General features: G+C 43.3%; 1 protein-coding gene across 8 annotated transcripts in view; it reads right to left on the bottom strand.

Moving 5' to 3' along the window:
• ARID1B (AT-rich interaction domain 1B) overlaps positions 1–14,647 on the bottom strand; it is a 447,008-nt gene that overhangs the window by 31,325 nt on the left and 401,036 nt on the right. For 5 of the 8 annotated variants that reach the window (XM_042987379.1, XM_042987384.1, XM_042987382.1 and 2 more), the window contains 3 exons: positions 10,452–10,597; positions 2,869–2,978; positions 1,977–2,135 (listed from right to left, as the gene is read on the bottom strand). In XM_042987379.1, the coding sequence (XP_042843313.1) occupies positions 1,977–2,135; positions 2,869–2,978; positions 10,452–10,597 (415 nt within the window). The remainder of the gene's footprint in view (positions 1–1,976; positions 2,136–2,868; positions 2,979–10,451; positions 10,598–14,647) is intronic. The other 3 variants (XM_042987385.1, XM_042987387.1, XM_042987380.1) reach the window with 2 other exon arrangements.

Raw genomic sequence — 14,647 nt, 5'->3', positions numbered from 1 at the left:
GACCACAGCTTCCCCGGTCCTTCTCTACCACTGGAGCTGGACATTTGCTTGCCCGTTCTTAAACATACAATGGTTATGGTACAGGAAGAGATAACGGATGTGGGAATGTTTAGAAAAAAGGAGTATGCAACCTTATGTCTAATTATATTATACTCAGGAAATGAAATCAACACTTCAGTTTGTTTTTTTCTTATATTTAAGTGGAAAGTGAGGTTTTGGTAATAGTTTCTTTCCTCTGGGACTCATTGGATGGAGATCACCTGACTAGTCAAAGTATCATAAATATCTCACTCCATCTTTATAAGCCAGAGTCAGTAAAGTGGCATTTTAAACGTATAATATATAATATCATCTATCAGTAGTCTTTGTTTTTCACAAATTATTATTCTTGATTATTATCTTAAGGTTTTAACGATTATGATTTTCGGCCTCTAAAATGTTTCCCTCCGAGCCAACATAATACATGTTTTTGAAAAGTTTTCATCTGAGTTCTACCTGCTAACCTGAGAGTATGCCGATTCAAAAATGCTCTTCTTGTGATGAAGACAAAACACAACACAACACCAGGGGAGATTGTGGGGAAAACCCCCGGAACGTCGGCTGCCTTCTGAGACTCAAAGCCAATGACACAAAGCCATCAAGATGCGGGAGTTGCCCTCCCCCTTCCTGTTAGTTCTGCAAACCCGCCCGAGAGCATTTTTCATTTCATCTCCGTTGCTGCAAAAGCAAAACATGTCTACAGAGAAGGTAACAGCGAATATTGCCCTTTCTTCCTCTGAAAAGGAAAATGCTGGTTATACTAGAGCTCCACATGAATTTTACAAACATTTACTGGAACCACCAACCCTTCAAACCTTCACTTCTATCTGTTTAAACCAGTGAATGGATAATTAATAGCAGCCTCCTTTTGGGGTTTTGACTAGATTGCCAGATTCTGCACATAGAGACTTCTTCCCTCCAACTCGCTTTTCCTGAGCTGTACTCTTCAATACGTCGTCTTAACAAAAATTAGCGTGTTAATTAAGCCTTCTTGGCAAGTAATTGCATGTTAAGGCTTTTTTTTTTTAAAACAGATCTTTTGATTCCCTATATGAATGTAAAATAAAGGTTACTACAGTGCCATTTTATTCTTTTTTTTTTTTTTTTTTAATGGCACAGAATTAATTTCTTCAGTAGGAAAATAAAGACCGGGCTCTATGGACAGAAGAACATTAAGACTAAAAAAATTCCCTTATATGCACATCACCATTTTTGTTTTCTCTATATCATAAGGAAATCAACACTTAATTTCAAGATTATCAGCAGTCTTGTGCAGGATGTAATTTTTCTATCTCCACTCATTCTAATGCAGGTACATAATATTATTCTAAAAGTAGCCTTCCAAATATTCACTTGCAGGAACATTTCTACAGCTTTGCTGTTAATTTCTGACAGGTGGAATGAAACAAAGTAGGGCTGATATTGTGTTAACCCGTGCCCGGAGCGTCACATCTCTATTTTCAGGTAGGCAGTTTTGAAATAAGATGTTTCAGATACAACAGCCCATGAAAGATTTAGGCCAAAGGCCAAACTTGTCATTTACTCCTTGGCTGCTATTAGTTTCCATGTAAATGGAGAAGTAACTCGTTTTAAAGATCTTCTGTAAGTGCACAACGGATCAGACATTTAAACAAAGTCACTGGGTGAAGGAGTTTGGACCCGGTAACACAATCACATGCTTCATATCGAGGTGCTTCTTTATAACAGCGGTTTCATTACCAGAAATCAACTTCTACGATTTGCACAAACTTTACTCATTTTGTTACTGCTACAATCACAAAGCAAACCCTTTCATGGATAAATCACGAAGAAAAAGTCTTATAAAACAAATCAATCAGCAAGCATTCAAGTAGAATTACTTAATTATCAAAAAACCCCCAAAAAACAAAAACAAAAACAAAAAAAACCGAAAACCACAAAAAACCAGAGCCACTTACAGGGCTTGATGGAGTCTTTGGCCAGCCTGGGCTGCTAATGCTATCACTTTCATCTCCATGAAATGAGGAGATGCTAGCAGAGCTGGGGGACATTGGGGAAGGGACTGGCAGGTTGCCGGGGGTTGGGGGCTGAGATATACCCTGAGAGCTGTAGCTATCCTGTGGTAGAGGAATAAAAAAAAAAAAAAATGACAAAGGTAGGGCAAACTTTATTTAAAATAACAAAAAGCACATCCAGTTTAACAGACTGATTTTTATATATAATGGATATATATAAAGACATGTACGAACAAACACACAAAGACACACACGTATAAAGGTATTAGAACAACATTCTTAATTAGTAGAATTTGGTCAGTTCGCTGGATGCCGGAGAAGGCCACTAAGCCACCATGCTTACTTCAAGCTGACACGGAATGCTAAGCATGGGTTACCCCTTATGAAAGAAAGAAAGGAAAAAAAAAAAAAAAGCTGTTCACCTTATTTATCAAATAAGGCAGGAAAGCAAAATATTAAGTATGTTGTTGCTGCTGAGGCGGCCAAAACAGGAAGCTATAAACTGAAGGCAGAGAAAATGGCTGCAAGTGTCAAAACCAGGCAAGGCCCCTTACTTGTCCCCACCCCCAAAGCGTTTCTCTCAGGTGGGTCTCGTCCCGCCTCCCCTCTCCCACAGCCAGGAGTTAAATGCCGTAAGAACTAGTAACTTTCAGATCCACACCATGAAGGGGGGTGGGGAAAGGAAAGAAAACTACAAACGTGGTGCACAAAATGGAGGCATGCAGAAGAGAAGAAAATGGCGACGAAAAGTGTAGGCCAACATCGTGACTACAGAACAACATGGCAGCTTCAGCGAGGCAGACCCCACACCGCGTGCAGAGGAGAAAGGAAATACCTTCGACTTGCTCTCGGGCTGTGGAGTGCCTTCTTCTTTACCGTCTGCTTTGAGAGGCAGGGGCAATTTGGATTCGCCAGGAGACATCATATCTGCAAGACCCATAGATGCTAATCGAAAACAGGAGAAAGAGTTTAGGATTATACATGTGATTCGTCAGGCTGGGCTCCTGCTAACACAAGTTACTGAGTGATGCGTGGGGCACTTGCATTTCCCTTGAAGGAAGAAAAGAAAAAAGAAATCGTAACTCAGAGCACACTCGTTTCTGACATCTAGACAGCACGATATTCTGGTGGTCCTTTTTTAACTTAAAAAGAAAAAACACAAATGCAATCATTTATTCAACACCCCACCGCTGAAAGTCAACTCGTATCAACGTTATCTTCTCAAAATGATTACAGAGTTATTTAATGGAGTAGGTGACAAGTGGAAAGAAGTCCAATGTTTAAACTGCTCATCGGGTGTTGAAAGGAAAGAGTGGATGTGTGTATTTTCTACCTGGTGACTAGAGGATGTTGTGCTTTCTTAATTTCCTAAGTTTACATAGTCTATAGTTGGCAAATTCATTTGACATTTTATATGGTTTCATTTGAAAATCTTATCTATTCCATGTGGCCTGGTCTGCAACGATGGAAAACAATCGTAACAAATGACTTCAAAAACAATAATCAAAAGTTCTTTTCGAAGGAAAGGATTTCTAATTAGTTTGCAGTGGGGCTGCCTTTCTTTCAGTCTGGGACCGTACGTGCACTTATCAATCCCCAGCAGCAGCTCAAATGCCCAGCAGCCCAAGAGTGAACTCTACGCTCCCTGGCAAAACTCACTCTCCATCTCTAGGCTCAGAAATCCTACCAAGTTCATCCAGGCTTTAGATTGAAAGGTTCTCCGAAGAACAACTGATTTAGACGCATTTATTACCCATACGAAAAGACATTTTCAAGCTAAAAATATGGGTTCAGATTTCTTTTTAAAGGAAGCACAAGGCTACAGTAGGGAATCAGTGTAGACGTCCAGGGAATAACAGCTGAATTTCTACAGAACCCCACTGTGAAAACCATCTGCACAACACTGGGCCGGGAGTGCGACACAAACAGATGTGTGAGGAGAGTTGGAAACAGACAAGGGCGAGTGGAGAGAATTATGAGCCTTGTAAATGAGTGAAAGCCAGAAAACATTCCTATTTCAAAATAAAGTAAACCTGAGGTTTTATGAACAGGACCCATTCTACATTCTGCAAACGGAAATGCTGGCTCAACCAAGGCAGTGCACATGTTGCATAAAGGGCCAAAAAAAAAAAAAAAAAAAAAAAAAAAAAAAAAAGAAGCGTTAAAAAAGGCTCTACAGATTGCCCACTACAAAATGATTATTGCACATATTCATGTATTACTATGTTTTAGAAAATAATTAGTTTTAATTACAGCAGAGAGAGAGGGAGCAGGGCTCTGGCGAATTAGCTGGCAAGCTTTGTGGTGCTAATTTGCTAATATCGTTAGCATCTCTGCAGGTTGAGACCAGAGGTCCTGCCAAAAAAGCCGACCCCGCCACGTGCCCGTGAGCACGGCGGCGCGCCCACGGATGCCCCGGGAAGCGCCCGTCTTCTCCGCGGGCGCACTGGCTTGTGCTCCCGAGCCCATTTGCAGCCAGTCAGCCCTTGAAGTCATCACCACACACACAAATCATAATTGGGATGTTTTTCTTTCTTTCTTTCTTTCTTTCCTCTTTTTTTTTTCCAAATTACTTTCAATACTTAGACTTTAAGAACTGGAACAAAAAGCTTTTTCAAGGGATGCAGCTGCAGAGAAAAATCTATTGGGATCAGCTAAAAATGCTGTTATTTTTGTGAATGTGTGAAACCTCAGAAAAGCAGCTGAGAGAGATTACACCAGACCGCCTTGCTCCGAGCTGTGGGCTGCTTTCGTGCAGTTTTCTCTCTGGGGTCTAGCGCTGTAGGAACTAGTAAATCTGTACATTAAGAAACACTTTTTAGAAGAACAGAATGGAAGAGCAGGAGGCGTGCGGAAAGAGGAGCTTCTTTATGAAAGTCCACACGTCCTTGCTACTTATTCAGAGTGGGTTCCAAGGAACCCGGGAAGGTGGCAAAGTCACGGACACGCGGCTCCAGTTAAGGCCTGTATCTTCAAAGGTTCTAACGGATAGTTCTGTTAGTATTTGTAATAAATTATGCCTAAATATTACTGTTGAAAGACAGAAAACAGTAATATTCTTCTTCGTGCATGAGATGTGTTAACATACACAAAACATTTTTTTTAAGCCTAAAGAAGTGGGACGATATGTATTATCATAATTAATGATAATAATTAACACTGATTTAAAAATCAGACTCGGGGTGCCTGGGTGGCTCGGTCAGCTAAGCGTCCGACTCTTTTTGTTTTTAATGTATTTTTTTAATGTTTATTTGCTTTTGGGAGAGAGACAGAGCGCAAGCGGGGGAGGGGCAGAGACAGAGGGAGACACAGAATCCGAAGCAGGCTCCGGGCTCTGAGCTGTCAGCACAGAGCCCGATGTGGGGCTCGAACTCACTGACCCTGAGACCATGACCTGAGTCGCATGCTTAACCACTTAACTGACAGACCCGCCCAGGCGCCCCAAGCGTCTGACTCTTGATTTCGGCTCAGGTCATGATCTCATGGTTGGCTGGTGGGATCAAGCCCTGCGTAGGGGCTCTGTGCTTAACAGCGGGGAGCTTGCTTGGGATTCCTTTTCTCTCTCTCTGCCCCTCCCCCCTGCACGTGCACACACGCTCTCTCTCTCAAAAACAAATATTTAAAAAAATATTAAAAAAATAACAATCAGACTTAGATGAATTTAAGCATATCTGTTGGTTTGAAATTCCCTAAATTTCTTCATTCTCTGTTATATATTCTTAAATGGGCATTTAGGGTATGCAAATGTAAAACCTGTCAAAAGTTACATTGTGTTATTATTCTGAGAGACAAATAAGGAGAGGGTTTAGAGTAACAGTTTATTTAGTCCTCCTGCCTTACATTGCAAATTTTATTTTAGTAAATGGATCATAAGGTCTTTCCTTACTGTGGCTTTTACTGTTCCTTTTGTTGAAATGCTTACTTTTTGACTTCTTACCAGAATTCTCAATGAATCACTGCAAAGAGCTATACGCCTCCCAGGGCGATGACACTCCAGGGGCACTATTTTTTTCTCCTTTCCCAGAAGAGAAAGACCACCACTATTGTAAGGAGGTGTTAAATCAAGGCCCTGTTCTTTCTCCCATTGACATCAGTAATCCAGTATGTAAAGTTCAGGCATAAAAAGGGGCAGTAAAGGGTCCGTGACTGCAGAAGAGCCGTGTGAGCACCGTAAATACATTTCGAGCACTAGCCTCTGGCTTCACCACCGAAATTTAAGAGCTAGAATGATTTCTTAAAGTAAGTGCGGGTCAAGGTCCTGAGGCAGTCATTCCACCCTGGATTTAATATATTCAAAAGGAACACGAAGAACATATGGTGTGAGCAAAACTGAACTCAAACATTCATTCTTACTCTCTCGGCTTCCTTCACTTAGTCTCCCTACAAGGCGACAAAATCACTCCCAGAAGATGGGGAAATGGGACCAGAAACACACACACGGCTTGTTCTTTTCATGGTAAACAATACACCATGCCCCACAAAATATTTTATTCCTTGTTTCTGAAAGCACTGAAGGGCCTACCTGCGTGTGTACGTCTGTAGATATTCAGGACCATTTTCACACGTGGCTAATATATAAAGACCGCCGTTAACATAACACATACAGAGGATGTGAGAAAAGCTCAGGAGAAACCCTTCTCTCTGACTGGATCGGCGAGGCCTTGAGGAAATCTGCGGACACCCGTCTATGCCGATGTGCCTCCACGGGGGCAGTGTATGTGAGGTGCACACCCCCAGCATTTCCATCTGCGGCCTCTCTCCATCCCAGCCAGCCCAAGGAAACACGCGACCGGAGCAAAACCAGTATGCTTGCTACGTGGCACTGCTTCAAGGAAAGCAGCTCCTGTCTGCAGTGAGCTAGAGCGATGCTCTCAAGAAAGCCCCAGCTGCATGTGAAGTCCAGAACCACCAACGAACTTGGCATAATCCCGGGGTGCATTTTTTCCCCACTCGAAGAGATATGGTTTTCATAATTTAATATACCTTTTACATCTTTGGGGGTGGGGTGGGGAGGGAGGACAGCAATTCACCTAAAATCACTAACTTCGTGCAAGCAAGCAAACAAAAAACCCGACAATCTTTATAAACTACTTAGACAATCGACAGCCAGCAATGGTGTGAAATACCCCAAACTTCTTTAGTGAAGGACCCTAACGTCTCGAGACAGAAAACACCTATCCATCTGGTAGATTTATATTCTAGGCAGAGTTTTATAATTTTTCTTTTAAATTTCAAAACAGCAAATTATCTGGTAAACAGCCAATGCCACACAAAGCTGGCAGCAGTTTAGCGGAGAGATTGCTGAGCAAAATACCCCTAAATTGGTGGTTCGTAAGCTTTAGCACGCACATGTGAGAACCACCTGCGGAGTCTGTTGGGAATCCAGACTCCCGGACCATCCTCAGAAATTCCGATTGGGCTGCCGTAATCTGTAGTTTTAACAAACATTCCAGGTGATAGGTGGTTCCTGACTTTTGGGAACGCTGAAAGAGCTGTCGATACGGTGCTAGTGAGCTTGCCTCTTTTTCCTTGGGAGGGCTAACGGAGCTAGTGTGCCCCATCCTGGTAGGACGGCAATAGGATATCGCATTTGGTACTGAGCAGCGCTAGGTGGGCAGGAAGATCTGGAATCTGACGGGGCTCTTGTACAATAGGAAGGCCTGAGAACAGCAGTGTGTGGCTGTTCATCTGCTATCTGTAGGTTATACTGATGGAAATGTCCTACATTCTGCAGAGCGACTTCCAGGGAGGCAAACTTAGAACGACAGATGGTACATACATTTTCTGGAATTTAGATGTCTTCTTTAAGATGATGGCTTATACAAAGACAAGGATATGACTAATGAATATTATAAAATGAGACACAAGTATAATATAACCAGTAACGCAAGTATCATATAAAAGGGTGTATTTAACAAGGCTATACGTGATTTATAATTTTGCCCATAGCATTACATAATTCTAATCTTTTAATGTGAATAGTTTTTTTTTTAAAGCTCTTTTAGAGGGAACAAATCCCCCCACTGCTTACCACCCCACCTCCCCTGCATTTTAAAATGAAGAAATAGTTGTCACATTCATACTCACACTGACTCCATTTGAATAATTACTTGCTCACTGGAGCCTGTAACAATTTGTCACTACACAGGGAGACTGTTTTTGGCCCTGTACACTGTCTACAGCACAACGGTTCGAACTGCGCAAAGAGGGTGCTGGAACGTCTGCCGCATAAGCTGCTAACGGAAACTCAGCCAGTCCCACGCCCAGCCCTGGACACTGTGGGCGTCATCTTCACTTTCTCCGAAAGGGTCCTTTGGTAGAGGAAATGCTTTGCCGTTATCACCGGCAATTGATATGCACGAGCCCAGACCAAGTAGGGTGATGTGATGCTGATCACAGCCTTTTTTTGGCCCAACTCTAGGAAAGTCAAGAGTCCACCTTCCGACCAAAACCCGTCAGGAGCCACTCGGTAACGTTCTGGGTTCCCCTGTCGTTCCCGTTTCCCTCAGAGATTGTAACACAGTGAGAGCGGACTGACGTGTGCCTATCAACAGATACGCAGTAGAGGCTAAATCATCCCTATTCCTTGGATGTGCTAGATGACTACTTTCTATCAGGCTGCATTGGACTTAACCGAGCTGGAAAAAAAAAATCACATAAATGTGTAGAGGAAAATTTGATAAATACTTAAATTATTAAAAATTCAATATCTCCAAATATACCATGTGATACAAAACTACTACTTAGCCCATACAAAAGTGTGTGAGGATAAACGGCCTTTTGTCGAACAGTTTTCCTCTGAATTATCTGAATAATAATAATAATAAATAGAAACCCTCTCTGTGAATCTCCATTAAATTGGCTATTCCTTAGGAACACATAAATCTTCTTAGGCAGGGCACCGTGCCATCTGTTTGTGGTTGGTTATTTTTGTGGCTCTGGGGTCCAAGGGAAAAGGGGAAAAATGAGTATTGCTAATAGTAGGTGAAAATTTATTGTGTAGTTTCAATGCTCTGAAGTAATTTTATTTCAGCAAGCCAGACAAAACACATAATGTCATAACCCAAATACGCTGTTACCTGGGACAGTGCTGAGAAGGGAAGGGAAGCTTCTGGCTGACAGACTGTTCAAGAGCCTTCCCCTTTCATCTCGAATGTAAAAACATCCCCCTCGCTGGGATGAATGACCGATATCAGGAAGGGCTGTTCTGTTTATTTAAAAACCTTCATTTTCTCCACTAGTTTCTCTTTTTTTCCCCTCTTCCGCATGCTTTTAAAGAGACGTAATCAGGGAATGGCCCTATTAAATTAGACCTGAGAAGCCAACCCCTCAGAATCTTGGCAGGGATGCCAGCCGAGCCTCTAGCTGTCCGTTCAGATGGACAAAGAAACAATAGCTCCTGGGGTGGCCTTTCAAAGATGGACAGGTCAGCAAGGTGGCAAAAGGCAGAGGAGATGAAAAAAGGTCGTAAGAGAAAGCCAAGCCTCTAACTCCACAGTGCTTTTCGAATGCATCATAAAACAGTGCGGGACACACATGACTGGCTACACAAAGCTCTGTGTTGACCAAAGGAGAGAATGCGACCCGAACAGTGGTCACCACTCTAATCGGTGCTAGAAAGGAACAGGTCAATTGCGATCCACAGCGTTTCCTCACGTAAAGAGTAGCGCTCACTGCTGGGTAGTTGGGACTTGAGGAGGTGATTCAGGGTCTAAGCAATCCAAGGACACAGACGATTTGCCCAGGTTTAGACATTTTCGATACTTCCACAAACTGACAGAAGACTCTTACTGCACCAATCAGATGGGATTTGGTAAGAACGCAGTTGTTGGCATCACAGAGTGGGTTGAAACAATTAAACGTGACACAAAATTTAAAACAGCGCATTAAAGAAAATTGTATATGATTCCTCAATGGAGACAATCTGCAAATAGCACTTAAGGAACAACTATCTCCACATCTACATTTCAAGGTGAAAAAATACTTCAAACCCCCTTGTTCTGCGCCTGAAATATGATTTTTAAGTGTTCAGCACCGTCACTACCGAACAGAAGATCCATTCTGTCATTGGGACCTCTTAATGCTTTGAATGATACCCAAAGACAAAAAGAACATAGTGTATGCAGTGAGCAAGCAACCCCAGCGACACTTAAGAATACGTCCACACGTCCACACGTTGCAAAAACAGAGCGCGGAAAAAGAATTTACATAAAACGTAATGTGACCCTCAACTCTTAACAGTAGTTACATAGGTTGAGCAAGTTTCCAGGCACAGAAAAGTGGACTTTTCCCCCCTTTTCACCCAATGATTCCATTGCTGTTGTCTCTGTACATTCACCGGTGCAGGCCTAAGAGGAAAAGAGGGAAAGGGTTGGGGGTGGGGGGGCAGCGCTCAGGGCACAGAGCCGCCTCGGTTACCTGTTGAGCTGTTCACCATATTGGGCGCCATGCTGTAGGGGGGTGCCTGGGTGTTCATGAGCCCAGAGCTGTTGTTGACGGGCTGGCTGTAGGGAGAGCTGGAAGCCATAAGTCCACTCTGGTTCATGCCCGGGAAACTGCCTTGCCTGTGTGAAGAGAGAGCACAGGTATACATATACTGTAGGGCAACACTCTATCCCCGGGGGTCATTTCTCATAATGCACATATGCAAGGGGTGGGGCTGCTGTTTTCCGTGTTTGCTTAAAATAATTGATTTCCTGGACAGAGAGGCTGAACTCTTGCTAAATAATGACTTAAAGCACTGTGTAAAAATTCCAAATAATATAGATTCCACAAGTAAATTACACATTTTAAGTCATGTCAAGTGTTCCACATTATGATTTCTATAGAGGAATATAAGCAAGAAAGGGGGAACTTGAAATAAGAACAGGAATTACAAAAGCAAGCAAAATTAACTTCTAACATTTAAAAAAGATTTGACTCTTTATTGGCATTAAGTAGTTAGTATCCTCGTATCAAAAACCAGAAGTCAAGGGATGAAAATCAAATGGGCAGTGTGGGAATGTTACTTAAATTTTTTTTCCTTTGACCTAAGTTTTCTGATATAATGAATATAGGAGAAAGCATTTCTAAACGCTTCAACCTGATTATTCAAGGTTTTGAAATTAGGTACTATTAAGAACACACCCATTTCCCCATATTGACATCACACAGTAAACCTCAGACTCCCGCTTCTTTTTGTAGGATTTCTTGCGACAGGAAGGAAGGGAGCTTAGACTGGCTGAAAGTGTCCCTAAAAGGCTCCGGGTCACCCCTCCCTGACTGCGACGCAGACTCATGAACCTAAAGTTTTGGTGACTTGATTTCACTGGTTTTGTGTGTCCGTTCTATGAAAGACGAACTTCTCACTCTTGCAAGAGGCCAAGGGTATTTCTGCGTCTGAAGGAGACAACTGTGGTGCAAGGGTATTTCTCTGCTGGGCCCGGGCCTGGGGAAGGGGAGGTTTGGATGGCACGGTGGTTTAATGCTCGCAGGGAAACCACAAGGTGACAAGACAGGTGATGGCTATGTGGCAAAATCTGGGAAAGACGCCACCCACTGGTGTACCCAAGCTTCTTCTATGTAAATAGTTCACCTGGAGAAAACTTTTCAAACTTTCATTTACTGGTGTTTACTCTCGGGAGTAAAACTAGTAAGAGGCGTAAAAATCCACACTTGCTCATCTACTCCAAGTGAGTTATGATTTTAAGCCCCTCCACCTCCATTAAGTCGTCATTTGATGGCTTTTCGTGTGTAATGGTAAAGTATGTTTAAAGAGATCCTTTCAAAGCTTAACCTAAGTCATTTTCAGAAAAACACAATATACAATCTTTTTGTGTAGCAGTCTTCAGTGGATTCAACTTTCTGGCTCGTAGAAAAAGTTCAAACATGGTCCACTTGAAAATTCAAAGTATCAAAGGTTTGAGTGCTTTTCTTCCTTTTAAATATCACACAAACTATTCTAAACTGGCACTCGATGATAGCTTGGAAAGAACATTCTAGCAGGCTGAGAGACTAACGGTGTGAGTGTGGCTCTGGGAGAAAGGAATGTTACTTCAGCCTTGAATTCTGAGCTCACTCAAGTGCCACTTCAAATACTACAGACTGCTGAATCAGGATGATAATACCCACTGCAGTTCATTAAGAATGTATCTGAGATCATCCAATGGCTTCTGATTAACCTCCAGGTCGTCAAATACTCATAAATACATTGCCCGGCAGCCATAAACATATTCCTGTACGGTTCGGGTCTTAACATCAGCGTGGAGGTTGCCGGCATTAACTCAGACAGCTGAGGTTCCCTTCTGGGGTGTTTTCATTCAAACAAAACACAGTTTCACGTTCATGTCCCCGTGGCACCTGCTGGGACTGCTCTCCCAATTTGTTAGCAGGTTAGTCACCTGAAGAGCATCCTTAACTCAGGAACAGGTTGGGTTTTCTGAAGACAACTTTCAAGTCTCAGCCAATGGTGACCCGCCGTCGTCCATCAAGATCGTTTCAGGGGCCGCCTCCTTTGTGAAGGCTGCCCTGTCTCCCCCACGTGGGAGCTCTGCCTTCCCCAGACTCTGCCTCTGACAACCCTCTGCACTTTCTTTTGTGTATGGCAACAATTTATGTGCATGCCTGGGCTCTTCTAGGCAATTCTGAGAGGAGCAAAGGAGCAACAGACAGCTACCGCAGAAAGTACTTGCTAAATAAACCGAGAGAGAACATTTTTACCATTGTAAACAGGCTTCTTCCAAGTTCAGTTTCACATGTGGTGTGACTAACATGTGCATGAAACACATGGTCCTTTAAGCACACCTGCTTATAACTCAGGTGCAAAAGAGAATCCGAATATGAAACCCACCAGGCAGGTGGTTAAATGAAGTAATGACCTCAGAGGCTCCTTGTAACCCTAATCTAGGGTTTCTCCCAAGTCTGCGTGGCCCATCTGCAATCACCATAAGATGATGAAGGTGTGCAGGAGAAGTTAAACAAAGAAACCCTTAAAGTAACAAAACAAATTAAAGATTTCGAGGTCGGTGTGTTGGATGTCAGCTGCTGCGTATAATGGTCCTCAATGAAATCATGCCTGCAGTTTGAAAAGTCTGGTCAAAATGCCACAGGTCTTGACTCTGCCACCAGTCACACCTTCCACTGTCACTGGGATCTGGGAGCAAATCTCCTTCAGTCTCTGGGCCTCAGTGTTTGCATGTGGCCATGGAGGGACCAATAACAATAATAATGTTCATACTTTACTAGGTAATTATAAATGTGCCGGGCACACTTTCTAGGCATTTTATACATGTAACTTTTTAAATTACCTGGAGGAAGGTAGGTGGAATTATGCTCACATACAAAGGAAGAAAATAGGGATCAGAGAGATTGAATCACCTGCTTAAGGACACACAGCTAGGAAGCGTCAGAAACAGGATTCCTCAGGCCTGCTTTCAGATCAGTGTCCTGCATTTCTTTCTCCAAGGGCAAAGTACACAGGCATACAGAGCCCACTGTATACCTTCCTGTCTACTGTATTCGTCTGTGGTGATAGAAAGCTGACAAATGAAATGGTGCTTTTCTCCGGGTTTCCGGGACACCTGCTTCTAGGAACGAGTTTATCCAGAGTGCTGCACGCCTCTGAGGGATCCAAGTAGGGAGGTGGCCGACAAAGATGCGAGTCTTCCCAGCAATGCAGGGCATGCGCGGCCATGAGCGAGGCATCTGGCCACCTGTCTAAATGGGGGAGAAAGCCGGTCTTTCATCATCATAGAAGAAATCCAATTCATCACTGCTTTGGAAACTACTGCCAGGATTATTGGTAATTTTCAACGAGCAAGAGGAGCTTAATACTAAAAAGAGCTTTCTGCTGACTTTTTGGAAATTGAGACAATTTTGTTTTGTGGAAGAAAACATAACATGGCCGCCTGGCTAAGCCGAGCACTCCGACTTATCACGGTGTCGCTAGTATGAGAGGATTTCTGGGGGCTCGCGACAAAAAGCTTATTTGGTTGGGCTGACTATCGTCACTCGGACCACAAAGACCTCCAAAGAAGTTGGGCCCTTTCCAGAGGCGGCACTCGCCGGCTTCTAAATCCCTTTCTGACCACGGCACCGTTTGCAATGCTCCGAATGGAACCTGGAGAGCCGAGAAGTAAATCACCAGACATTCTCTTTTTCAAAACGAACCAAGAACAAAACAAAAACAGGAGAAAATACAAACTTTTGAAACGAAGGAAACATGTTCCGCGTAAAAGCCTACCAAGATGTAAGCTGGGCCCGGAAGAGCAAAGTGCCCTTCCCTGACCTGTGGGTGTGTGAATTCCTGGGCTGTCTATTACGGGGCGACAGGCTCAGGTGGTTTTCCTCCCAAATTACCGCGGTCCCCTGATGCGGCCCGTTCCTAACCTGTGATAGTTGTGGCAATAAATGCCCAATAAGGCCCGGGGGGTTGGGGGGACTGGACTAACATTTAAAAGTAATCTTTAGTTGCTTTTGTGCTGCTAACGTAGCTACGGGGCGTAGCGCCTGGGCCGCACTGAGTGGGAGGCGGTGCGTCCAGATCAGGGCTGACCAAAGGGGCCACCGCTTACCCAGGCCTGGCCTTCTGTGACAAGGCCCTGTTCCCTTATGCCTTTGCAAAGTCAAAGTCTGAG

Source organism: Panthera tigris, chromosome B2 (assembly GCF_018350195.1).
Source record: "Panthera tigris isolate Pti1 chromosome B2, P.tigris_Pti1_mat1.1, whole genome shotgun sequence".
Classification (NCBI taxonomy): domain Eukaryota; kingdom Metazoa; phylum Chordata; class Mammalia; order Carnivora; family Felidae; genus Panthera; species Panthera tigris.
Note: the sequence above shows the minus strand (reverse complement) of the source record. Positions and strands in the feature narration are given on the sequence as shown.